Source organism: Microcaecilia unicolor, chromosome 9 (assembly GCF_901765095.1).
Source record: "Microcaecilia unicolor chromosome 9, aMicUni1.1, whole genome shotgun sequence".
NCBI lineage: Eukaryota > Metazoa > Chordata > Amphibia > Gymnophiona > Siphonopidae > Microcaecilia > Microcaecilia unicolor.
Genome location: NC_044039.1, coordinates 204593919 through 204619131, shown reverse-complemented (window position 1 = coordinate 204619131; position 25213 = coordinate 204593919). Strand labels below are relative to the sequence as shown.

General features: G+C 42.8%; 1 protein-coding gene across 2 annotated transcripts in view; it reads left to right on the top strand.

Moving 5' to 3' along the window:
* Window positions 1-509: 509 nt before the first annotated feature.
* PPP4R4 (protein phosphatase 4 regulatory subunit 4) overlaps window positions 510-25213 on the top strand; it is a gene marked incomplete in the record, with an annotated part of 442181 nt that continues 417477 nt past the window's right edge. For both annotated transcript variants that reach the window (XM_030214960.1, XM_030214959.1), the window contains 2 exon segments: window positions 510-1466; window positions 2075-2148. In XM_030214960.1, coding sequence (XP_030070820.1) covers window positions 1377-1466; window positions 2075-2148 — 164 coding nt within the window.

Below are 25213 nucleotides of genomic sequence, written 5' to 3'. Positions count from 1 at the left end.
GCCCAAGCGCATGACCCTGCATTTTATTTTGCATTGAATCTTAGTTGCCAATTGGGACCGACTCTCATTACTAACTGGGGCACTTCTTTTCCACCACGCACTTATTTGAGTCAGCTTAAGCGACAGCGGGCTTTTACCCCACTCGTGCATGATTTGTATACACCTCGCAATTTTGTAACTTCGAGGCCCAGGCACTGCAGTAAAAAAAAAAAAATACAACGCTCAACTCAGCATAAAGAAAGAGAGCCCTGTCTGCAAGCCCTCCTGGTCAGGAAGAGAGGCCCCTCCCCCGGCCCCCGCGCGCCGCTCCCGCAGAAGGGTGAGGGGGCGGGGAACGAGAGAATCTGGCGAGCGTTTGCAAAAAGGACGGGACCGCGCAGCAGGCAGTTTGCGCCACGGGGCTTGCCGTAGCGGTGCGTTGCTATAGCGACGGGTTGAACTACAGTAATCGCTGGTCACAATCCACCACCGCCGCCTCCTCTCCGCTTCACTCACTTTATTTTATTTTTGTAACCCCCCCCCCTGTTCCTGGGGCCAAACCAATATATCTATTTTGTATTTGTTTAAAAAGAACCGGCGCTTCGGGAGGGTTCTTCCAGCTGACGCCAGCTGACGTGGGAAGGAGATTACAGAAATGAACTTTTTTTTGTACCCGTGGGCACGAACAGGCTCGTTTTTATCTTCGTAATTCGTTTTTTGTTTCCCCTTTAAGCCTTTTCAATACCTCATTTAAAAAAAAAATGATTTCATTTTAGTTGGGTTTTTTTTGTGTTCCGTTTTGCTATTTGTCGGCGTTTAAGCCTCCCTCTGTTCGTGTAAAACGTGTCCGCGAGGCGCCGGAGATGGTTCCTTCCCCTTCTCGTTAACCTTCTGCGGCAAAAGGGGGGATAATAAGAACACACTCGAGAGGAACAAATTAAAAAAAAACCATAAACAGTGCAAATTTCGTTTCTCTTTTGATGCAGTCTCCTTGAACATCTGATGCACAATGCAACAAGAAGGCCGGTTGTGAAAAAAAAAAAGCCCCCCAAACACCTACCGACCTTAAGATCAATCTATTCGCTTCTTTCTGTCAAAACCTTGCACGGTGAAGTGCGCTGGCGCAGCCCTGCTCTGAAAATCCCTGGTCGTTCTCGGCGACCAATCCTGGAAATAGAAGTGGCCGAGTTGCAGGGATGCTAAGGGAAACCCAGGTTTTGCTGCTCTCTCCGGGTGGATCGCTTTGCTCCGGGCTTTTTTAGTGACAGTCCCTCACCCCCCCTCTTCCTCCACTCTAGTTCCTGCTTCCTCAGTGCCATGCCACCCGCTCTGGGGATACATCATGATGCCTTGTGAAGCGCTCTGAAACCCTGGATCTGGCAAGGGCTCCTTCCACAATGGATTTTGCTCAGAACAGCTTGTTCGGCTACATAGAGGATCTCCACGAACTTGCGATCATCGAAAGGCCGGTTCGCAGGAGTCTGAAGGTAGCTCGATTCTCTCCTTAAACTTTGGTGGTTATACGTTAACCTTCTGAAACGCAGCACTGTTTTAAAAAATGGTTTTCTTTTAAATGTAACACGTTGGCATATTTACAAAGCTGCTTCCCCCCCCCCCCCCTTCAGATTAAAAAAGAATTGCAGGCAAGAGGATTAATAACTAAGGAGACCGCTATATTAGGAATCTGTTTCTTGTAGGTGATGAAGTCTGTCATATAAATGTATCAAAGCGCCACCATGAGAAACGTATTAACATATATTAAAAATTCAGGAGGAGGGCAAAAAGAATGAGGCAATGGAGAGGTTAAAGGCCAAAACGGCATATGAACTGTACATGAATTGCTGCACTTTCTCACTTAAGATTAATATATTATTTCATATTAGGATAATGCAACTATTGTACTAAAGAACTGAAACTGGGTAGTGTTTTAACCTCTTTTTAATTAATTTTTTCTTACTGGATTTTGAAAGCTTCTTGTGTAAAGGCTAAATAAATATTTTATTTTGTGTTAATTCAAGTGAACCAGTAAAATTGTCTGTAAACAATATGGTGAAATATGATAATGTTTTGACAGATTTGGTATCTCATTTTGCAGACTCCTGAAGAGATAGAAAGACTGACAGTTGATGAAGAACTCAATGATATTGAGAGAGCAGTTTATCTGCTCAGGTAAGGCCATTTCCTAACATGTTATTGTAGAATGCTGTTTTATCTTGGCAGCTTAAAATGTATTGCCTGGTTTTCTTCTTTGTAGTTGTGGATCATGGTATTGTGAAACTAGAAGGAATGCTGTTCCTTGTTGGATTGGCACTGTGGTACTCGATGAAAAGCTTATAAGAAGGATAATTACTTTGGTCTTGATAGCAAAATTGTACTGAGGCCCTGTCATTGCAAGCTGTCTTAAGCTAGAAAGAGATATCAAATGTATCATGTATCCACTATCTACAGCACGCCTACGCACAGTTTTGGCTTTAGTCATAGTCTTGAAACATTCTGTATTTCACCTAAACAACTGTGTTTTGTGTGTGTGTGATTTTTTTTTTTTTAGGACATTATTAAGTTATTATGAAAAGGGATGTTGTCCACCTTAGGAGTCAGCACTCAAGAAAAAGATCTAGGTGTCATTGTAGATAATACGCTTACATTTTCTGCCCAGTGTGTGGTGGCGGTCAAAACCGCAAACAGCATGCTAGGAATTATTAGGAAAGGGGTGCACAATAAAACCAAGAATATTATAATGCCTTTGTATCGCGCCACGGTGCAACCTCACCTTGAGTATTGCGTTCAATTCTGGTTGCTATATCTCAAGAAAGATGTAGTGGAATTAGAAAAGATTCAAAGAAAAGCGACCAGAATAATAAAGGGGCTGGAACTGCTCCCATTTGAGGAAAGGCTAAAGAGGTTAGGGCTCTTCAGCTTGGAAAAGAGACACTGAGGGGGGGATATGATTGAGGTCTATAAAATCCTGAGTGGTGTAGAACAGGTAAAAGTGAATCGATTTTTTTTTCACTCTTTCAAAAAGTACAAAGACCAGGGGACACTCAATGAAATTACGTGCAAATACTTTTAAAACAAATAGGAGGACATATTTTTTTCACTCAAAGAATAGTTAAGCTCTGGAACATGTTGCCGGAGGATGTGGTAACAGCAGTTAGCGTATCTGGGTTTAAAAAAGGTTTGGACAAATTACTGGAGGAAAAGTCCATAGTCTGTTATTGAGGTAGACATGGAGAAAGCCACTGCTTGCTCCGGGAATGGTAGCATGGAATGTTGCTACTAATTGGGTTTCTGACAGGTACTTGTGACCTGGATTGGCCATTGTTGGAAGCAGGATACTGGGCTAGATGGACCACTGGTCTGACTCAGTATGACTTTTTTTATGTTCTTATATGTATGTTTAATGTATTTTAAATTTATGCTAATTTCTTTTACTATATAGTACACTTTGAGGGGCATAATCAAAAGGGATGCCCAAGTTTTGCTGAGGATGTCTTTGCAATATGTCCCGGTGGAGGGGCGGGGAAACCCGTATTATTGAAACAAGATGGGCGTCCATCTTTCGTTTCGATAATACGGTCGGGGACGCCCAAATCTTGAAATTTAGGTCGTCCTTAGAGATGGTCGTCCCTAGACTTGGTCATTTCTGATTTTCAGCGATAATGGAAACTAAGGACGCCCATCTCAGAAACGACCATAAATGCAAGCCCTTTGGTCGTGGGAGGAGCCAGCATTCGTAGTGCACTGGTCCCCCTCACATGCCAGGACACCAACTGGGCACCCTAGGGAGCACTGCAGTGGACTTCAGAAATTGCTCCCAGGAACATAGCTCCTTTTACCTTGTGTGCTGAGCCCCCCAAAACCCACTACCCACCACTGTACACCACTACCATAGCCATTACGGGTGAAGGGGGGCACCTAGATGTGGGTACAGTGGGTTTCTGGTGGGTTTTGGAGGGCTCATATTTACCACCACAAGTGTAACAGGTGGGGGGGGGGGGATGGGCCTGGGTCCGCCTGCCTGAAGTGCACTGCACCCACTAAAACTACTCCAGGGACCTCCATACTGCTGTGATGGACCTGAGCATGACATTTGAGGCTGGCACAAAATATTTTTAAAGATGTTTTTTTGAGGATGGGAGGGAGTTAGTGACCACTGGGGGAGTAAGGGAAGGTGATTTTCGATTCTCTCCGGTGGTCATCTGGTCAGTTTGGGCACCTTTTTGTGGCTTGGTCGTTAGAAAAACATGACCAGGTAAAGTCGTCCAAGTGCTCGTCAGGGACGTCCTTTTTTTCCATTATGGGTCGAGGACGCCCATATGTTAGGCACGCCCAAGTCCCGCCTTCGCTACACCTCTGACACGCCCCCATGAACTTTGGTCATTCCCGTGATGGAAAGAAGTTGGGGTCTCCCAAAATCGGCTTTCGATTATGCCGATTTGGGCGACCCTGTGAGAAGGACACCCAGCTTTCGATTTGTGTCGAAAGATGGGCGTCCTTCTCTTTCGAAAATAAGCCTGTTTATAACACCAAATCCAAATTAAGAAATTTGTACCTCGTTTTTTGATTGTACAAGTCTAAACCTGACTCGAGGACTAGAATAATTGGTTGAAATACCCCAAACTGCAACTTTCTCTGTATTTCTGTTCTAGGAATACACTCTTCTTTGTAAATGAAAACTTGTATGTGGTCTGTTTGTATTTTGCTTTTATAGTGAAATAAGGTGATCTTTCCATGAGTTGGTGATTTTAAAATAAGTAGAATTATAGTTTTTTATGAGTTGCCACTGCATACAGAGTATTTTGCAAATCACTTGAGGTTATTTCTAGAAATGTTTCACTTTACATTTCATAATCTGTGGAACTTTGGAAGGCTAAGTGCTTTGAAAATATGCCTCACTGTATGCAAAGAGAGCTGCGATACATAGCTTGTTGCCATATAGTAGTGCATGTTTTTCATCAGGCCAAATGTCTAATTGGGTGAATAATCCATGTAGTCATTTTTTGTTCCTTCCTCTCTTTTTTTTTTTAACTATAGCCAGTTTGATTTATATGTCATAGTTATGTAGATTTAAATTCAATACATAATTTTCAACTGCTCATATTTTCCTGCATTATTGTGTACGTTTTTGTTTTGGTTGTATGCACAGGGAATTTGATTGAAGCTTTTTGCAGCATTTATTGGTGTATTCATTTTTTGTAGTTTTTCTCAAAAGTTCTTACAGCGTGATATAGAAAGAGACAAGATCACGGTCACATTGTTTAGCTTTAATCCTAGGTTTTGAGAACCAAAAGTAACAGAGTAAGCCAAAAAAATGACAAGTGCCAATGTTAGGTACAGACAGGATATAAATGATGAAAGGATCTTAAGCTGCAGGAGGTTGTAAGGAAGGTGGTTTAATACGGTTGAAAATTTAAATTTTTTTAAATGGAAAGAGACATGATGAACATGAGTTGATATGTAGATCAATAAAAGTGGAACCCCACAAAAAGCTGCAGAAGTAATTGTAACATTTTGCCTGCATCCCCTCTATAGTCCAGGGCATGGCAAGGCCATTCTTATTTAACCTTTGCTTTATTTTATGTTTTTATTTTTGTGGTCTGGGCAGAGTGTCACTGGCTCTCTGTAGTCACTCTTTTAGCTTTTGGGGTCCATGGAGGGGATCCTTCATCCATAGCTAATGACACGACAGAGGAACTGGTGTGTAACATACAATGGCGATTTTTTTTGGTTTGTTTACAGCAGTCACTGTTAAAACCAATACTCAGATCTGTTTATGTTCTTTTATTGACTTGAGTTTGTTTTTTTAGAGAGATTTTTTTTTTAGAGCTGTTGCTCTAGGCAAAGACAACATAACCACATGTGTAAGGCAACAGGACCACACAGGGTGAGTTTGCTATGAGTATATGGATAGATAAAGTCAAGGTATGGGAGACGGGGCAAAAAAAATTAGAATTGAAAGATACTGACTGACTGGTGAATAAATCTGGAAGACAAAGGCAAATTTAGAAGCTGAACGGCAAAGTTTAAGAGTAGGGTATGAACAACTTGAAAAGCTAAAGGTGGACAAAGCCATGGGACCGGACGGGATCCACCCTAGGATATTGAGGGAGCTCAGGGAGGTTCTGGCGGGTCTTCTTAAAGATTTGTTTAATAAATCCTTGCAGACGGGAGAGGTTCCGAGGGACTGGAGAACGGCGGATGTGGTCCCTATTCACAAAAGTGGTGATAGGGAAGAAGCTGGAAACTACAGGCCAGTAAGCCTCGCTTCAGTTATTGGAAAAGTAATGGAAGCGATGCTGAAGGAAAGGATAGTGAATTTCCTGGAAGCCAATAAGTTGCAAGATCCGAGACAACATGGTTATACCAGAGGGAAATCGTGCCAAACGAATCTCATTGAATTCTTTGATTGGGTAACTGGAGAATTGAATCATCAACATGTTATAGACGTAATCTACTTAGATTTCAGCAAAGCTTTTGACACGGTTCCCCACAGGAGGCTCTTAAATAAACTAGATGGGCTGAAGATAGGACCCAAAGAGGCATATTTTCAAAGCACTTTGGGAGGCTAAGTTCCATAGGTTTCTATGGAACTTTGGGAGGCTAAGTGCTTTGAAAATGAGCCTCAAAGTGGTGAACTGGATTAGGAACTGGTTGACGGACAGATGCCAGAAGGTGGTGGTGAATGGAATTCGCTCGGAGGAGGGAAAGGTGAGTAGTGGAGTGCCTCAAGTGTCGGTGCTGGGTCCGATTCTGTTCAATATATTTGTGAGTGACATTGCTGAAGGGTTAGAAGGTAAAGTTTGCCTATTTGCGGACGATACTAAGATTTGTAACAGAGTGGACACCCAGGAGGGAGTGGAAAACATGAAAAAGGATCTGCGGAAGCTTGAAGAATGGTCTAAGGTTTGGCAATTAAAATTCAATGCGAAAAAATGCAAAGTGATGCACTTAGGGAAGAGAAATCCACGGAAGACGTATGTGTTAAGTGGTGAGAGTCTGATAGGTACGGAAGGGGAGAGGGATCTTGGGGTGATAGTGTCTGAGGATTTGAAGGTGACGAAACAGTGTGACAAGGCGGTGGCCGTAGCGAGAAGGTTGCTAGGCTGTATAGAGAGAGGTGTGACCAGCAGAAGAAAGGAAGTGTTGATACCCCTGTACAAGTCATTGGTGAGGCCCCACCTGGAGTATTGTGTTCAGTTTTGGAAGCCGTATCTTGCGAAGGATGTAAAAAGAATTGAAGCGGTGCAAAGGAAAGCTACGAGAATGGTATTGGATTTGCGTTACAAGACGTATGAGGGGAGACTTGCGGACCTGAACATGTATACTCTGGAGGAAAGGAGAAACAGGGGTGATATGATACAGACGTTCAAATATTTGAAAGGTATTAATCCGCAAGCGAATCTTTTCCGGAGATGCGAAGGCAGTAGAACGAGAGGACATGAAATGAGATTGAAGGGGGCAGACTCAGGAAAAATGTCAGGAAGTACTTTTTCACGGAGAGAGTGGTGGATGCTTGGAATGCCCTCCCGTGGGAGGTGGTGGAGAGGAAAACGGTAACAGAATTCAAACATGCGTGGGATAAACATAAAGGAATCCTGTTCAGAAGGAATGTATCCTTGGGAGCTTAGCCAAGTTTAGGTGGCAGAGCCGGTGATGGGAGGCGGGGCTAGTGGTTGGGAGGCGGGGATAGTTCTGGGCAGACTTATACGGTCTGTGCCAGAGCCAGTGGTGGGAGGCGGGGCTGGTAGTTGGGAGGCGGAGATAGTGCTGGGCAGACTTATACGGTCTGTGCCAGAGCTGGTGGTTGGGAGGCGGGGATAGTGCTGGGCAGACTTATACGGTCTGTGCCAGAGCTGGTGGTGGGAGGCGGGGCTGGTGGTTGGGAGGCGGGGATAGTGCTGGGCAGACTTTATACGGTCTGTGCCCTGAAGAGGACAGGTACAAATAAAAAGTAGCACATATGAATTTATCTTGTTGGGCAGACTGGATGGACCGTGCAGGTCTTTTTCTGCCGTCATCTACTATGTTACTATGTTACTTTAATTCAGATGGCACTGTAAGCAATTGGAAGGTCAGTGTGGAGTAAGAGAGAGAGACTTGGGTGACTGAAAGAATGAAGGCTGCAAGGTTCAGCCAGTAATAGATTCAAATAGAGCTAAACAGTGGTTTTTTTTCCAGATTAAATAGTATAGTATCTATTGGATTCAGTCTCCCTCTGGTTGTACATTGCAGCTGTTCCCACTCAGTAAAGTAGGCGTGATGAATGAGGATGGAAAAAGGGATGAGTCAAAGATAATGCCACAGTTAGGAGCAGAGAAAGAGTTTAATTTGTCAGTACGAGTTGTACTGAAGAGTGAGGACAGGAGGAGAGAGTGGGGTAGAGATGAAGAGCAGTGAGGAAAGAGAAGTAGTTTGATCTTGCTCCTATTCAGCCCATGATAGTGGTTGAATACTGAAGTGGAAACAGCTGTAAAGCAGGAAGAGATCTTGTAAAGATTAATAGGAGAGAAGGACAGAAAAAGCAGAGAGAGAGAGAACTACATAGCATAAACAAATTATATAATTAATTTGAATGAGCTTAATCTTTTAGGATTGTACTAATCATGATGGACTATAAAGGGAATATTTCAAAATGTTATGGTGTGCAATAAAATACTAGTACATATTTATTAAATATAGCCAAATTAAGGGGTATGTACATATGAAGAATATGCTGTATTCTTTTAGTAGGTCTAATAACATGGTTTTGAAATATACATATTTAATTGTATTTTTGCAAAGATCACATGGATACATGCTAAGTGCATATCTTTAGAGACAGTTTCATGCATTTTAATTTTTTTGTGCTTTATTTGAGATAAATACCAGAGGGAATCCCAAATCTTATGAACGATTTTATATTTTCATGCATTCGCTCAGACTAACTGGTAGATTCATGTTTGATAGTGGTAAATGGAGCTCATTCTGAGGAAAAGGATGTTACCAGTGGTGTGCTGCAAGGTTCGGTTCTTGGGCTGGTTCTTTTCAACATGTTTGTAAGCAATATTGCTGAAGGGCTGTCTGGTAAAGTTTGCCTTTTTACAGATGATACCAAAATCTGCAATAGGGGAGACACCCCTGATGGTGTGGATACCATGAGGAAGGATTTAGTGAAGCTATAGGAATGGTCTGGAATTTGGCAGCTTAGATGTAATGTTAAAAAATGCAGTGTCATGCATTTGGGCTGTAAGAACCCGAAGAAACGGTACAGTTTAGGGGATGAAGAACTGTTGTGTACAAAAGAGGAACGGGACTTAGGTGGGATTGTATGCGATGATCTTAGATGGCCAAACAGGTAGAATTACTACTGCTACTACTTATCATTTCTATAGCGCTACTAGATGTACGCAGCACTGTACACTTGAACATGAAGAGACAGTACCTGCTCGACAGAGCTTACAATCTAATTAGGCCAGACAAACAGGACAAATAGAAAAGGCGATGTTGAAAGCTAGAAGGATTCTTGGGTGCATACGGAGAGGAGTGACCAGTAGGAAAAAGGAGGTGATAATGCCTATGTATAAGACTCTGGTGAGACCACATTTAGAATATTATGTACAGTTCTGGAGACTGCATCTTCAAAAAGATATAAACAGGATGGAGTCGGTCCAGAGGGTGGCTACTCTGTTGTCTTCGTCATAAAGCATATGGGGACTGACTTAAAGATCTCAATATGTATACTTTGGAAGGAAGGCAGGAGAGGGGAGATATGACAGAGAACTTTAAATACCTATGTGGCATAAATGCACAGGAGAAGAGTCTCTTTTAATTGAAAGGAAGCTCTGGAATGAGGGGCATAAGATGAAGGTGAAAGGGGATAAACTTAGAAGTAACCTGAAGGAATACTTCTTCACGGAATGGTGGTGAATTCATGGAACAGCCTCCTGGTGGAAGTATTGTAGACAAAAATGGTATCTGAATTCAAGAGAGCTTGGGATAAGCAGATAGGGAGAGTAGATGGCCTGGATGGGCAGACTAGATATGCTATATGGTCTTTATATGCCCACATTTTTCTGTTTGTTTTCTATGTCAAACATGGTTTTAAGAAAACATGATTTGTGGTTTTACAACTTTTAGACGGTGTAACACTGTAACGCAATAAATGTCAGCAGAGAAAGGCCTGCAAGGTCCATCCAGTCTGCCCTACAAGGTGGTCAGAGCTGAATCTGCCACTTTGTGCAGGTTATAGTCATTCATGCTTAAACACTGGTTGTCTTCATGCCAGTCACCTATTGGTAGTTAAATATGATGCAGTCTTGGGACAATATATGTTATGAATTCTGTTAGCGAAACTTTTGGTTAACTTGCAAATTTCAATATTAAGATGTCTTCCCCTCCCCCTTGAGAGGCACAGTACCCTCACTTGTAGCATATGATAATAAAGTGATAGAAGATCAATCTGCATATTTATATGTCTTTTGCCATTTGCAGGACACAGATTGTAGACCTCCTGGCCTGTTCCCAACTTCTCTTGCCCAACATAATACCTCAACAGCCAAGTTTTGTTTCTATCCTCTTTTCAGTTTAGGTATCCCATAAATTTTTGAATGCCCTCACCATTTTTGATTCCATCACTTCTCTTGGAAGGACATTCTAGGCATCCGCTACTCTTTCTGTGAAAAATTATTTCTTGATGTTATGCTCTGTATGCTCAATTCATGTCCTCTAGTTCTACCTCATTCATGTCTCTGGAAGAGGTTTGTTTGTATATTAATACCTTTTGAGTACTTAAATATATTTTCTCTCTCTTTCTTTCTCTTTCTCCTTTCCTCTTGTGTTTGCATATTCAAGTCCTCCAATCTTTTCTCGTATGCCTTTCGGCACAAACCCTGTACCATTTTTGTCATCTTCCTCTGAACCACCTCAAGTCTTATAATGTCCTTGGAGCCTCATCAATGACTTGTACAGGGCTGCTGGAGATTTAGCAAATTAAAGATTTGCTGAGTGAGAGCTGAGAGGCAATATTGGAAGTCATGTAGGAGTTGTTTGAGCTGAAGGACTAGCTTTTATTCTTAGCGCAACAACACTGAACCTTTGGAGCAGAAATCAGTGGGACAGGCTGCACAGCTATAGAGTGGTAGGCTTAGCAGTTTCTGATCTTAGAAAAGCCGATGGAAGTTCTCAATAACTGGGGTCACTACAATAATCAAATTCTTGGACTACTGGATGGTCTGGAGGGCTCTGAACCAACATACAGATAGAAGTAGACCACAATAGAAGCAGAATGGTTTGCCAATTAATTTATTGTAGAAATGAATACCTGACATGGCCATGTTTTGGCTTCAGCCTGCATTAGGGATGTGTAATCTATATGATAAATAAATATATACATTATACAGAGTCTCAGACAAGACATTCGATAAATCATGTGCTTCCTTTGTTCATAAAAATTAAAGTAAAATTATATATATATACTCATAAATATACATAAATCTTCCAATGGATAGGAAAATGCCTGTCATACAAATAGCAGCTTCATTGGATCTCAGCGGTGCTTTTTAAAGGAACTACAATCTCAGACCTCCAGATTTATGCACCCACCTCTTCATTAATCCAGTGAGCTATTGTAAACTAACTCAGAAGTATTTATAATATCAAAATATCCAAAATTTATATATTAAATAAATTCTTATATTTTACTAGGTTTTATAATTTCTTAAACAGTGTACTAAGTACATAAGTAATGCCACACTGGGAAAGACCAAGGGTCTATCGAGCCCAGCATCCTGTCCACGACAGCGGCCAATCCAGGCCAAGGGCACCTGGCAAGCTTCCCAAACGTACAAACATTCTATACATGTTATTCCTGGAATTGTGGATTTTTCCCAAGTCCATTTAATAGTGGTTTATGGACTTGTCCTTTAGGAAACCGTCTAACCCTGTTTTAAACTCTGCTAAGCTAACCGCCTTCATCACGTTCTCCGGCAACGAATTCCAGAGTTTAATTATGCGTTGGGTGAAGAAATATTTTCTCTGATTTGTTTTAAATTTACTACACTGTAGTTTCATCGCATGCCCCCTAGTCTTGGTATTTTTGGAAAGCGTGAACAGACGCTTCACATCCACCTGTTCCATTGACCTCATTATTTTATATACCTCTATCATGTGTCCCCTCAGCCTTCTCTTCTCTAATCTGAAAAATGTTTTTAGCTTAAGTCGGTTGGGGACCAGATCTGACATGGTCCATGTTTCGCCCTCAGGCTGTCTCAAGGAATGTCACCTATTACTCAACCAGACTCGCCTCTTTGACCGAACATTTCAAATGGAGTGGGCTTTGTCGCATTTGGTACACGGGAATCGCTAGCATGGTTTAGTAGAAGGGGCCCATTTTGTTTGAAAATTAAAAAAAAAAATTCTGATAGCTCTATGTGAAATTTTTAATACTGATGATCAATTCAGTGTTGGCTCAACAATAGTGAACCACTGAAATAGCTTGGCGTTCTGGGCAACTTTAATTACAAGACTAATAATTGCTTGAAAACAAAGGTATTAATATCACTAAATAGAATAGGATAATTAAATAGTTGAATGAAAATAAAGACATTTGCTGATAGTGATATTTAAAAGATATTTCTACATTGCTCTTGAAGTAGATTACTTACTGCCCTGTTTACAAAGGGAATGGGTTGTGTTGGCATTAGCGCACTGGCAGCCGCTAGCGCAGCTTTGTAAATGGGGGTAAAAAATGAAGGCATAAGGGAACCACTGCACATGTGTTTCAAGCTTCTGATACTAAATGTGTCATACCACAGGAAACTCTCAGGTAAGTGTTCTCGTGTATAAAAGAAAACATCTTACGCTTGTGAGTTCTTTGGTAGCTTGTTTGATTGATTGTTCACTGCTGTAAACACAAACCATAGCCGAAAAGACAATCCTTCTATAAAATGAAATTAAAACCATTGAAATACACAATGAATGATAAATTGCAGTATTCTTTACTTAAGCCGCACTGGTATTTAAATTAAAACAATACATAATGATTTATTGGTTGCAATATTAAGAACTTAAAGTGCAGGAGAATCCCTGCTTACTGCTGTTGGTGGTTTCTTAGTCAGATGAGATTTTTAAAATGTCTGTCTTCAAAATGCCATAATATCTTTTATAGATTGTGTACTACTGAATTGTCAGAAACCTACGGAAACTAACAAAAAATCTCATAGCCACAAGAAGAAAAACACTACTATTATCTATTGCACTTAAATTAATAGACTGCTAAAACTTAAAGAAAATAATGTTAAATATGCAATACCTATCATTTTGAAGGTATTACATTACCCCCAGGCTCTGAAGATATTGCAGACTGCACATCTGCAAGCACCTATCAAATACGAAGGAAATATGCTCATTATTATTGTGGATTCCTGAGCATGTTCAGTGGAAGGAGGCGGCTTCTTGCATCAGACCCCAATTAAAGACTTTGAATGCATGGCTTTACATGCTCCAAATGCTCCCATTACATCTCCTGAGGACAGCTTGGTATCCATTGCAATGGATACTGATACAGTTTTATGGGATGGGAAGAAACTAAAACTTATTGTTGTGTTGGGGACAATCTCCCCTTTGTAGTGAACTGCTCCCCTTAGTGTGTAATAGGCAATTTCCCCCAGATATGGATTTAAGGATTATACAAAACTAGTAAAAAAGGCCTGTTTCTGTTTTAAAGGAAACGGGTGCTAGCAAGGTTTTCCTCGGAGTGTGTATGTTTGAGAGAGTGACTGTGTGAGAGAGAGTGAATGTGCGAGAGTGTGTGTGTGAGAGAGAGAGAGAGTGAGTGAGGCTGGGTGCGAGTGTGTGTGTGAGAATGAGAGTATGTGCCAGGGTCTCCCTTCCCTTTTCCAGGGTCGTCCCCCCCACCGGTCTGTCTCCCAGTTGCAGGGTCCCCCCCCCCCCCCTCCCAGTTGCAGGGTCTGTCTTGTCTCCTCCCACCTCCTTTTGTCTATGCAGGTGAAACAGTTTTAGACTTCTTAGGTTTTTTTTTTGTGTATAGCAATGACGGCTGCTAGGGGAGTGGAAACAGAGATTAGCATTTCGTTTTTTTTTTTTTTATTACGTTCAGTGCCTTTTGATTGGTTTCTTTTTGATGGTGTCGTAGGGTCCTCCCTCCCTCCCTCCCTCCCAGTTGCATGGTCTGTCTGTCTCCCCCCTCCTTTTGTCTATGCAGGTGAAACAGCTTTAGACTTCTTAGTTTTTTTTTTTTTTAGTGTATAGTAATGACGGCTGCGTAGGGGAGTGGAAACAGAGATTAGCATGTTCCGTTTTTTTGATTATGTCAGTGCCTTTTGATTGTTTTGTTTTTTGATGGTGTCGTTCTCGAAGCCCTCATTTGACAGTCGCCACATCCGGTCGCTCGCCGTCTCGCCGCCCTCCCTCTTCGTCCTCTCTGACAGTCCGAATCCGGACTTGGAGAGGGAGGGCGGCGGCGTTTGGCAGCCAGTCTTGGGCGATTCATAGGCAGGGGGAGGAGTACTGCCTGGGTCGGTGTTTGCTGTGGGGGACGGCGTACGCAGAGGGGGTGGAGTTTGGAAGTCGTTGGGAGGGGCATGAGGGCGAACGCCACTGATGGTGCCTCGCAGACCACGGAGCCACGGTCCCAGGCACAGAACGTTGGAGGTGAGAATTATATATATAGATTGGTCTAGGTGGGGCTTTATCCGAATGGGTCATTTTCTGGGGGAAGGTGGGACTTTGATACCTTATATATCTCATAGGGAGAGACTCCAGTCTCTGGGGGAGATCAATTTGCTTACACACAAATAGCCCATTATGTTATGTCATTGAATCGCAGAGCTCTTCAAGAGCATATAGATACTTATTTGAATGAACTTTTAGTAGAGAAACATCTGGATCAGGATCAGATTTCTTTCTTTCTTTCACAAAGTCATATGTCATATTGCCCCCCTGAAGGATTTTGAACAATTACTGGGTTGCTGGGAGATTGATATGAGTTTGGGAATTCATCCTATCAATATTAGGGCCCTGCTTGATCAAATCCCTAAAGCTGTTTACGGACTGGATCTCCCAGCAATGTAAATTTAGAATTATACATAAAGCTTATTATTCTCAAACACAAAATGTGTTTGTGGAGTCCCAATGCGGTTCTTACGCCAAACAGGCGGTGGTAGAGGAGACCTTGCAAGGATTGATTCACATTGGGGTGGTTTCCCCCGTGCCTCCCGCTGAATGCGGCTCTGGCCGTTACTCCATTTACTTCGTGGTGCCGTGAAAAGGAGGGTCTTTTTGGCCTATCCTAGACTTAAAACAAGTCAACAAGTCTCTGAACGTGCGGCATTTTCACATGGAAACCCTGTGCTCCGTCATAGCGGCGGTACAGCCAGGAGAGTTTCTCACGTCTCTGGACCTGAAAGAAGCTTACTTGCACATACCAATTTGGTCCCTGCACCAGAGGTTTCTGCGTTTTGCGGTGATGGGAAAACATTTCCAGTTTTGGGCCTTGCCTTTTGGCCTCGCCACAGCTCCCCGAACCTTTTCCAAGGTAATGGTGGTAGTAGCTGCTTTTCTCAGGCGAGAGGGTATCCAGGTTCTCTCGTACCTAGACGACTGGCTCATCAGAGCAGACTCTGCAGAAGAGAGTCATCAGGTTACTGCCAGAGTGGTCTCAGTACTGCAATCTCTGGGCTGGGTCATCAATATAGCCAAAAGTCACCTGACCCTCTCTCAATCTCTAGAATATTTGGGGGTCCGGTTCGACACAGCCTCGGGGATGGTCTTCCTACCCGAGCAAAGGCGGTGCAAGCTTCAGAACCAGGTCCATCTGCTCCTGAGGATGCCTCGCCCGCAAGCTTGGGACATAGTCCAGCTATTGGGGTCGATGACGGCCACTTTGGAAGTGGTGCCTTGGGCGAGAGCGCACCTGAGATCTCTGCAGTGCTCTCTGCTTCAACGGTGGTCTCTAATATCTCAGGATTATCAATTCAGACTCACATGGCTCCCTGCGGCCCGGCTCAGTATGGAGTGGTGGCTCTCGGAAAGCATGCTGCGGCGAGGAATGCTGCTAGCGCTCCCCGATTGGTGCCTGGTGGTAACAGATGCCAGCCAGCCTGAAGGGCTGGGGTGCACATTGCCGGGGAAGGCATGCCCAGGGTCTTTGGACACCCGAGGAGTCGGAGTTGTCCATCAATCGCTTGGAGTTGAAAGCGATTTTCCAGGCGCTTCTGGCTTTTCAATTGACCCTGGAAGGATTGGCTGTCGGAGTTCTGTCGGACAACACAACAGCAGTGGCCTACATAAATCGCCAAGGAGGCACTCAGTGCATAGCACTAAGCGCACAGGCCACACAGATTTGCCACTGGGCCGAGCTTCATCTGTAGTTTCTGTCAGCAGCTCATATTGCAAGTCAGAGCAACGTGCAAGCCGATTATCTGAGCAGGAATCAAATCGACCCAGCGGAATTGGAACTTGCAGACGAAGTATTCCTGCAGATATGTGCCAAATGGGGAAAACCCATAATGGATCTTATAGTGTCAAGCACAAATGCCATAGTCCCATGCTTCTACAGCAGACGGAGAGATCCTCGTTCGGCAAGGTTGGATGCCTTGACTCAACCCTGGCCCCAGGGCCTCCTGTATGTGTTCCCTCCATGGCCCTTGATAGGGGAGTACTCCTGTGGATTCGGCTCCACCAAGGCGAAGTGGTTCTCATTGCCCCAGATTGGCCCAGGAGGCAGTGGTATGCAGACCTCCGGCGGATGCTGGTAGAAGATCCCCTGCCATTACCTCTGGTACTGAACCTGTTGTCACAGGGCCCGGTGACCATGGAGGATGCCTGCCGCTTTGGTCTTACGGCATGGCTGTTGAGAGGGCGCAATTGAGAGACAAGGGATATTCCAGTAAAGTCATTTCCACTCTCCTACAGGCCTGCAAGCGTTCCACTTCCGTGGCTTATGCCAGGATTTGGCGCCATTTTGAGGCTTGGTGTGCTTCTAAAGTGATCACACCCATGCGGGCTTCTGTCTCGCCGATACTTGACTTTTTGCAGGATGGTTTACAAAAAGGCTTGGCCTATAATTCCCTGCGTGTTCAAGTGGCAGCCTTAGCATGTTTTCGAGGGAAGGTCGCTGGCCTCTCTCTGGCTGCTTGCCCAGATGTGACACGGTTTCTTAGAGGGGTGCTTCGGCTCCGTCCTCCCATGTGGGCTCCGTGTCCGGCCTGGAACCTGGGGTTAGTTTTAAAGGCCCTTCAGTGTTTGCCCTTCGAGCCGCTTAGGCGAGCTTTGGAGAAGGATGTGACCTTAAAGACGGTCTTTTTGGTGGCCGTGACATCGGCGAGACGGGTATCTGAGCTCCAGGCGCTGTCCTGTCAAGATCCATTTCTGCAATTCTCAGAGTCCGGAGTAATGGTACGTACGGTGCCTTCCTTCATACCTAAGGTGGTTCCAGCGTTTCACCTAAACCAGCCTATTTTCTTGCCCTCCTTTTCTAAAGAGGAGTTTCCAGAAGCCTATGGGCAGTTGCACCTTCTGGATGTGCAAAGGGCTCTGTTGCAATATCTGCGCATGTCAAATGCCTTCAGGACCTCTGACCATCTTTTTGTTCTTTTGTCAGGTCCGCGCAGAGGGTCTCCAGCGTCTAAGGCCACAATAGCCCGTTGGCTCAAAGAAGCTATCTTTTCAGTATATCTGTTATCTGGCCGGCCTCCGCCTGAAGCCTTTAAGGCACATTCCACAAGAGCGATTTCCTCTTCTTGGGCTGAAAGTGGAGCACTCTCTCTTCAAGAGATATGTAGTGCAGCTATTTGGGCTTCTAAGCTCTCGTTTGCCCGACATTACAGGCTGGATGTGGCTGCCAGGAGAGATGCGCTTTTTGGAGCACAAGTGCTGGCGCGTGGTGTGGCTTGTTCCCACCCTATCTAGGGATTGCTTTGATACATCCCACTCGTAATGGATTCATCTGCTTGATGACAAGGAAGGGAAAATTATTTTCTTACCTTGGTAATTTTCTTTCCTTTAGTCATAGCAGATGAATCCATGGTTCATTATGTGATTTATGTTACTTTTATGTTCAGTTTTTCCTGTAGATATGTTCTCTCATTGGGAAAAGTTGGAAAACAGTCTTCAGGATTTCTGTTCAGTTACAGGAGGATGAGTTCATTCCCTCCAGGAGGATGAGTTCATTCCCTCTTTTGAATTATAGCTCCAGTTTTGGGGCGTTCATCCGCTGTGAGGAAAGTTCATGTTATTATGCTTTGCGGTGTAACACTGCTTTGGAAGCTTCAAATACTGAAGAGGCAGATGGAGCTAGCTAGCCAAGAGCCACTATGGTTTTTCAGTGCTCTCTATCTCCCCCTACTCGTAATGGATTCATCTGCTATGACTAAAGGAAAGAAAATTACCAAGGTAAGAACCAAATGTTCCCATACTACAAATCCCAGGGCAAGCAGTTGCTTCCATTTCTGTCTCAATAGCAGACTATGCACTTTTCCTCCAGAAATTTGTCCAAACCTTTTTTAAACCCAGGTACGCTAACTGCTGTTACCACATTCTCCTGAAAAAAGTTCCATAGCTTAACTATTCGTTGAGTGAAAAAATATTTTCTGCTATTTGTTTTAAAAATATTTCCATGGAACTTCCTCGAGTGTCCCCTAGTCTTTGTACTTTTGGAACGAGTAAAAAATCGATTTACTTCTACTCGTTCTACACCACTCAGGATTTTGTAGACCTCGATCATATCTCCCCTCAGCCGTCTCTTTGCCAAGCTGAAGAGCTCTAATCTCTAGTCTTTCCTCATATGAGAGGAGTTCCATCCCCTTTATCATTTTTGTCGCTCTTCTTTGAACCTTTTCTATTTCCGCTATATCATTTTTGAGATACAGCGACCAGAACTGAATGTAGTACTTAAGGTGCAGATGCACCATGGAGCGATACAAAGGCATTATAGTATTTTCAGTCTTATTCACCACTCCTTTCCGGTCATCCTGTTTGCTTTTTTGGCCACCGCCGCACACTGAGCAGAAGATTTCAGCGTATTATCTACAACGACACCCAGATCTTTTTCTTGAACGCTGACCCCTAAGGTGGACCCTAGCATCAGGTAACTACAATTTGGATTATTCTTTACAATGTGCATCACCTTGCATTTGTCCACATTAAATTTCATCTGCCATTTGGACACCCAGTCTTCCAATTTCCTAAGGTCTTCTGCAATATTTCACAGTCCACACGTGTTTTAACAATCTTGAATAGTTTTGTATTATCTGCAAATCTGATCACCTCACTCGTCGTTCCGATTTCCAAATCATTTATAAATATATTAAATTAAATAGTACCGGTCCCAGTACTGATCCCTGCTGCACTCCACTGTTCACTCTCCTCCACTGAGAGAAATTACCATTTAACCCTACCCTCTGTTTTCTGTCTAATAACCAATTCCTAATCCACAGCAGAACCTTGCCTTCTATCCCATGACTCTTTTAAAAAATTTTCTCAGGAGTCTCTCGTGAGGAATTTTATCAAACGTTTTCTGAACATCTAGATACACTACATCAACCAGCTCACCTTTATCCACATGTTTATTCACACCTTCAAAGAAATGAAGTAAATTGGTGAGGCATGACTTCCCTCGACTGAACCCATGCTGACTCTGTCCCGTTATCATTTTGTGATTGGCAGCTGTACAGGGTTCTCATGATTTGGCTATATCTTGGTGTAGGCAGGGTAGCGAGTACCATTCTGTGGTGTTTTGCTCGCTTGATTATCGTTGCAGTGGTTGTTAGGGCATGGGTGTGTTACAAAGGGGGCTTTTTCTGCGTGGGCAGGTGCATACTGGATTATTCCAGGGAGCATCTTAGTTTATTCTGGTGATGTCACTGGCAGAATAGGTTTTCTCTACCTCCACCTGCTATTAGGAAGGGATAACACCCATTGGTTCAGAACAGTGTCTCTGACTAAAGGAAAGAAAATAATCAGATATGACATAATTTCTCTTTTGTTAAGGGGAAATTAATGTGCAGTGTGGTTCCCAGTTGGGTTGCCTTTATGTGTTGGCTGTCACACTAAGCTGCTTTGGCACTGGCATACTGAGGATTTCCAGACTGCACCAGCTCTTATATCCATGATGTCACTGGAACGGTTCAGTTTCTGTACCTCCATCTGTTGGTAGAGAGACACAACCTGTTTGTTTTGACTGATCTAGTAGGATTCAAGGAAAGGAAATGAGCAGGTATGAATACATTTCACCTTAGTAACTTCATGGTGTGTCCCCTAGTCTTTGTATTGTTTGAAAGAGTAAACAGTCGATTTGCATTTACTGTTCCACTCTACTCAAGATTTTATAGATCTCTGTCATATTCCCCCTCACTGAAGAGCCCTAGCCTCTTTAACCTTTACTCAGTCATTTCATCTTCTTATTCATTTTGGTCACTGTTCTCTGTAGTTTTTCTAATTTTGCTATATTTTTTTGAGATGTGTGACCGCATTCGTGCATAAAAAGTGTGGAATGGAAAGTGTATGCTTACTTCTATGTTATCTATGGAAAGGCATTCCTGGGGGTTTAGTTTGAATGGAGCAGAGGTGAAAGCTTTGTGTGTGGATTTTATAAAATATGCATGTGTATGCGTAGAAAACATTTACACCTTTTTTTGCAGACGGTGTACTTTTGTGTGCTACTGGGACTGGATCTGGAATCCAGTTTTATAAAGGCATATAGGGAAATGGGACTTGATATACCGCCTTTCTGAGGGTTTTGCAACTACATTCAAAGCGGTTTACATATATTCAGGTACTTATTTTGTACCAGGGGCAATGGAGGGTTAAGTGACTTGCCCAGAGTCACAAGGAGCTACAATGGGAATTGAACCCAGTTCCCCAGGATCAAAGTCCACTGCACTAGCCACTAGGCTACTCCTCCATAGGTACCGTATGTTGTCTTTATAATATAGGCTTTAGATTGGCACATTTTTGGAAACCTTATATAGGTGTCATGTTATAAAATTACTCTCTTAAAGACATTATTTCATAATATGTAACTTCTTTTTTTGCATTATAGAATACTAGCACTTATGCATATGAATGTAACATTCATGTGTATAAATGCCAGTTGGGCATCCTTTACTAAAGCTTCGCATGTGTTAATTGCTAAGAAGCTCATAGATATAAATGGGCTTCTTGGTATTTTGCACATTCTAAGCTTTAGTAAAAGGGCCCCATAGTGTGCACATCTGCAAGAGGGGCGTTCACATAGGTGGGTCCCACACTTAGGCACAGAACTTACAGAAAACTATAAGTTGTGCACTAAAATGCAATATTTATGTTCTAACCCTCCCTTTTACATGGTGTTAGTGCCTAAATGTTGGCATGCAAATGCCAACTTACGTTGCATTCTATAACAAAATCTGAATGCTCAGATGCCATTATCAAGTTTGTGCTCAGTGCCATGCACTTTAGTGCCCAAATTTGGACAACCTTTATAAAATTGTCCACATGGTGCTTCAAAAGCAGTACAAATACAGATATCATCCTGCATATAAACTTTGCTAGATTGTATATGTCATCTCTTTTTTTCTGCAAGATGTTTTTATACTGATTCTACTGCAACTACCATTTCAATTTAGTTTTCTATTTTTTGCCTTAGTTACGATTATCCAAGTTCAGTGCAGTCAGGCTGCAGTGTTCCATTTTTAAACCATAGAATTAGGACTTGTCATCAGGATTCAGCTGGATGCTGAAAGTTCCAGCTGTGGCATTTGGTACTAAAGTGTTGCAAAATAACCCACTTAACATTTTGCAGCTTCTGTGTACAATTTCAGATTGAAGAACAGCTTTTTGTCTTCCTTCTGCAGAATCATTTTGCATGCATTCTACCTGGAAATGTTGAACAACTGCTTGCAGCATGTAAATATCAAAGCAAAGAGTTCTCTAGTAGAATAATAACATTTTGTGCTGTTATTTTTTTTAATATATTTTCTCCGAGGGATTGTTGAGTATGGGGCAAAACTGTAGATGCTTGAGATCTCCTGAAAACAAGTGCTTAACATAGGAACCTGATATAGGTTGCTAAACTGAGATGCTTAGAAATATTTGAATTTCTGCCTATGGCTTTGTAGTCTCTTATCCACCTGGAGGCCTCATGAATCTTTTCATTATTTTAAAACCTTTTTTTGCAATATGCAGGTTTTTTTTAAACATTCTTTTGCATAACTCGAGGATTGTATACTTGCGTTGTATTTACCAGTCATGATTCATTCAAACATCTTTTGACCTCTGAAGAGTAAATGGAGTGGAGGAGTGACCTAGTGGTTAGAGCACCAGTCTTGACATCCAGAGGTGGCTGGTTCAAATCCCGCTGCTGCTCCTTGTGATCTTGGGCAAATCACTTAACCCACCATTTCCTCAGGTACAAAATTAGATTTTGAGCCCTCCAGGGATAAGGAAATACCCAGTGTGCCTTCTTGAGCTACTACTGAAAAAGGTGTGAGCAAAATCCAAATAAATAATAATAAATAGTAGAACAATTCCAAATTTCAACTGCAACAAAATCTTACTCAAGAGATGTGTAGAAAATAAAGCACATGTGTCACGGAGGCAGGAAGTGCACCCATGATATTTGCATGCAGTCTCTGTGGCCCATTGCTGTTTAAAAAAAAATCCTGTCTCTTCCCCCTCCCCCCTGCCCCCGCTACCAGCACCTACCAACTTTTCCACTCCTCAGATCAGCATCCAGAACCCTTTTAACCCCTAATTAGTATCTCCTTTCCTTTTATTGGCATGTCCTGTTTGTCCTGGAAGGCTTCTCCATGGTGGTCTGTGTTGGTTGTCTACCTTTTCTCTTTGTTTAGTTTGAGTTTCTTTGTTAGTTGTTGGGTTAGTTCTTGGTATGCATTCTTTTTCTTCAGTGTAATTTGCATTTTTAATTACTGATATTTGGTTGTAATTTGTTTGGATTTAATTATTTGATTGACTATTGCTATTGTGATTTTGTTTTTATTGTTTTGATAGTTGATTTTTTCAAGCCTTTTAAAAAATGTTTCAATTGTATTTTATTTTATTGGATGATATGTATACCACTTTAAATGTTGGTTTTTGAGAGGTAGTATATCAGGTTTTTAAAAACATTGCATGTGGTGGTGGTGGCCATCTCTGCAGGCAGGAAATCCAGATGCATCTGTACCAGAGCTGTCTTGAGGGCAGCCACAATGGAGGTGATCTGGCTCCTTGAGTGCCTGGAATGAGTACTGAATTATGCAAAGAGTCATTGTTGTTGCTCGCTAAGGAGCTGGAATATCTTGCAGTACATGTCAGCACTAAACAGGGAGCCGTGTTCCTTCCCGAAGAACATTTCCTCATGCCTTGGACACGGAAGTGGGAGTGGTATACTCAGGGAGCCTGCAGACCTGGGACATCTTACACTCCCCAACCTAGTTCCTCTGTTTCTTCCACTTCCCTTGTTAACTTTAGTAATTTTTCCAATTTTACCACCCTACATTGGGTCGGTTTATCATGGAGCCCCTTCTTGGCTGTTAAAGAAACAAAACAAAAAAAAAACTGCTCTTTCATTACATACCTTCCCACTATTCCAGAACCTGTGGAATAGTTGTGTCCATCAACCAGCAGGTGGAGATAGAGAACTGAAAACTGAGCTGAGACATATCTCTCTTAGCATCTATTCCAGCTCCTCAGTATTTACTATCTCCAGCAGGTGGATGGATACACTTTTAAGCCTCTGGTTCTGAGTGCTTTGCTCCTGGTCCAGTTGGTCAACTGGTCCCCAGTTGAGCTTTGCAGGTTGCTTGAGTCTGCAGACTCATATCTGGAGGTTTTCAGATTCCTGTCTCTGGTGCCTCACAAACTTACTTCTTTTCTCCCTTTATTTCTCTCCTGTTTCTGTGGAGCTTTCTTTTCCAGCACAACAACTTAAATAAAAAGAGAGGAGAAGGAAAGAGATTTGCTGGAGAGTGTGAGTCTTTCTCGTCTGTAGTAATACTTGTGGAAACTGTGAGCTTGTGGGGAGCAGCTGGCAGTTGTAAGTCTGACTAAAGTTCGACTCAAAACTCCTTGGAGGCTTCAAGTTCTACTTGGTGCTGGGGAGGGGTCCTGACTCACCACTTGAGACACATTGTGCTGCACTTGTGACAGGGTGAATGGTGACTCCTGTGGAGGCAGTTAAGTGGAGTACCTACTGTGGGACCCGCTGGCCAGAGTTGGAGCGTTGCAGTGTGTGTAAGCTGGGAATCCCACGGGATGTGGAGGAAACAGTTGGCAGCAGCATATCTTCCGATGTGGCGCAGCATCTGAATATTCTGGGTTCTTATGTTTGTCCGGCAAGCCGTGGGCAGTTTGATGCAGGAGAACGTGGGAACGGGTGCCATTTTGTCGGAGCTGACTGGCAGTGAGGAGCAGCCTCTGTCTGATCATGTGAGGAGCACAGCCACCATTTTTACAGCCTCAGTGTTCGACAGAGCATTCAGCTGCATCGGAATATTTGTTTTCTCTGGAGTTTATATTGCTCTTGTACCATGCCTATTTACTGAAGCAGGGACAATCAGAGTTGCAGGAGCGTGCTTCAATTTTTTGCCTCGCTTTCCCTCTGGTTCCTAAGATATCTTGTTTAGACCTGCTCTCAGATTATCCCCAGTGATTTCTAGGTTATTGGGGCCACACTCCCAGTGGTCCCACAATTCCCAGAAAGCACTCCACTCACAGACCCAACACACAAACCACCAGGATTCTTTATCAGTCCATACAGTCAGAGGTAATAAACAATTATTAATTGTCTTTAAAAATTGAACAATGAGCAAAAAATGTGTAATCAGCAAACAATAACAGGTAACTGAAATGTGGATCAATTATAACACTAACTAAACATTTGTTTACTTCCTAGGAAGTACCTGGGGAGATCAGGGCATATAACTGTTCACCAGTTATCAAATATAACTGTTTTTTACAGGGCTTCAGCAAAGAGCTCTCTCTTTCTCTTCTCCCACGCTGAAACTGAAGCAACAGCCAACAACTGCTGGGTAATTTCAAACTGGAGGCCAATCAGAGCCCAGTCAACAAATTTTAAAAGTATACTGCTCACAGTACTGTAGATTCACTTCTTCACTGAGTGAAACTAAAAGAGAGCATTTACTTTTTTATAACAGCTTTAACATAAAACATGCACCACCTGCTGGTTGAACTAGAGAAATGCACTTCAAGGTTTAATAAAGGCAGTTTTACAGGTTTAAAACACACTGTTCTGTCACAG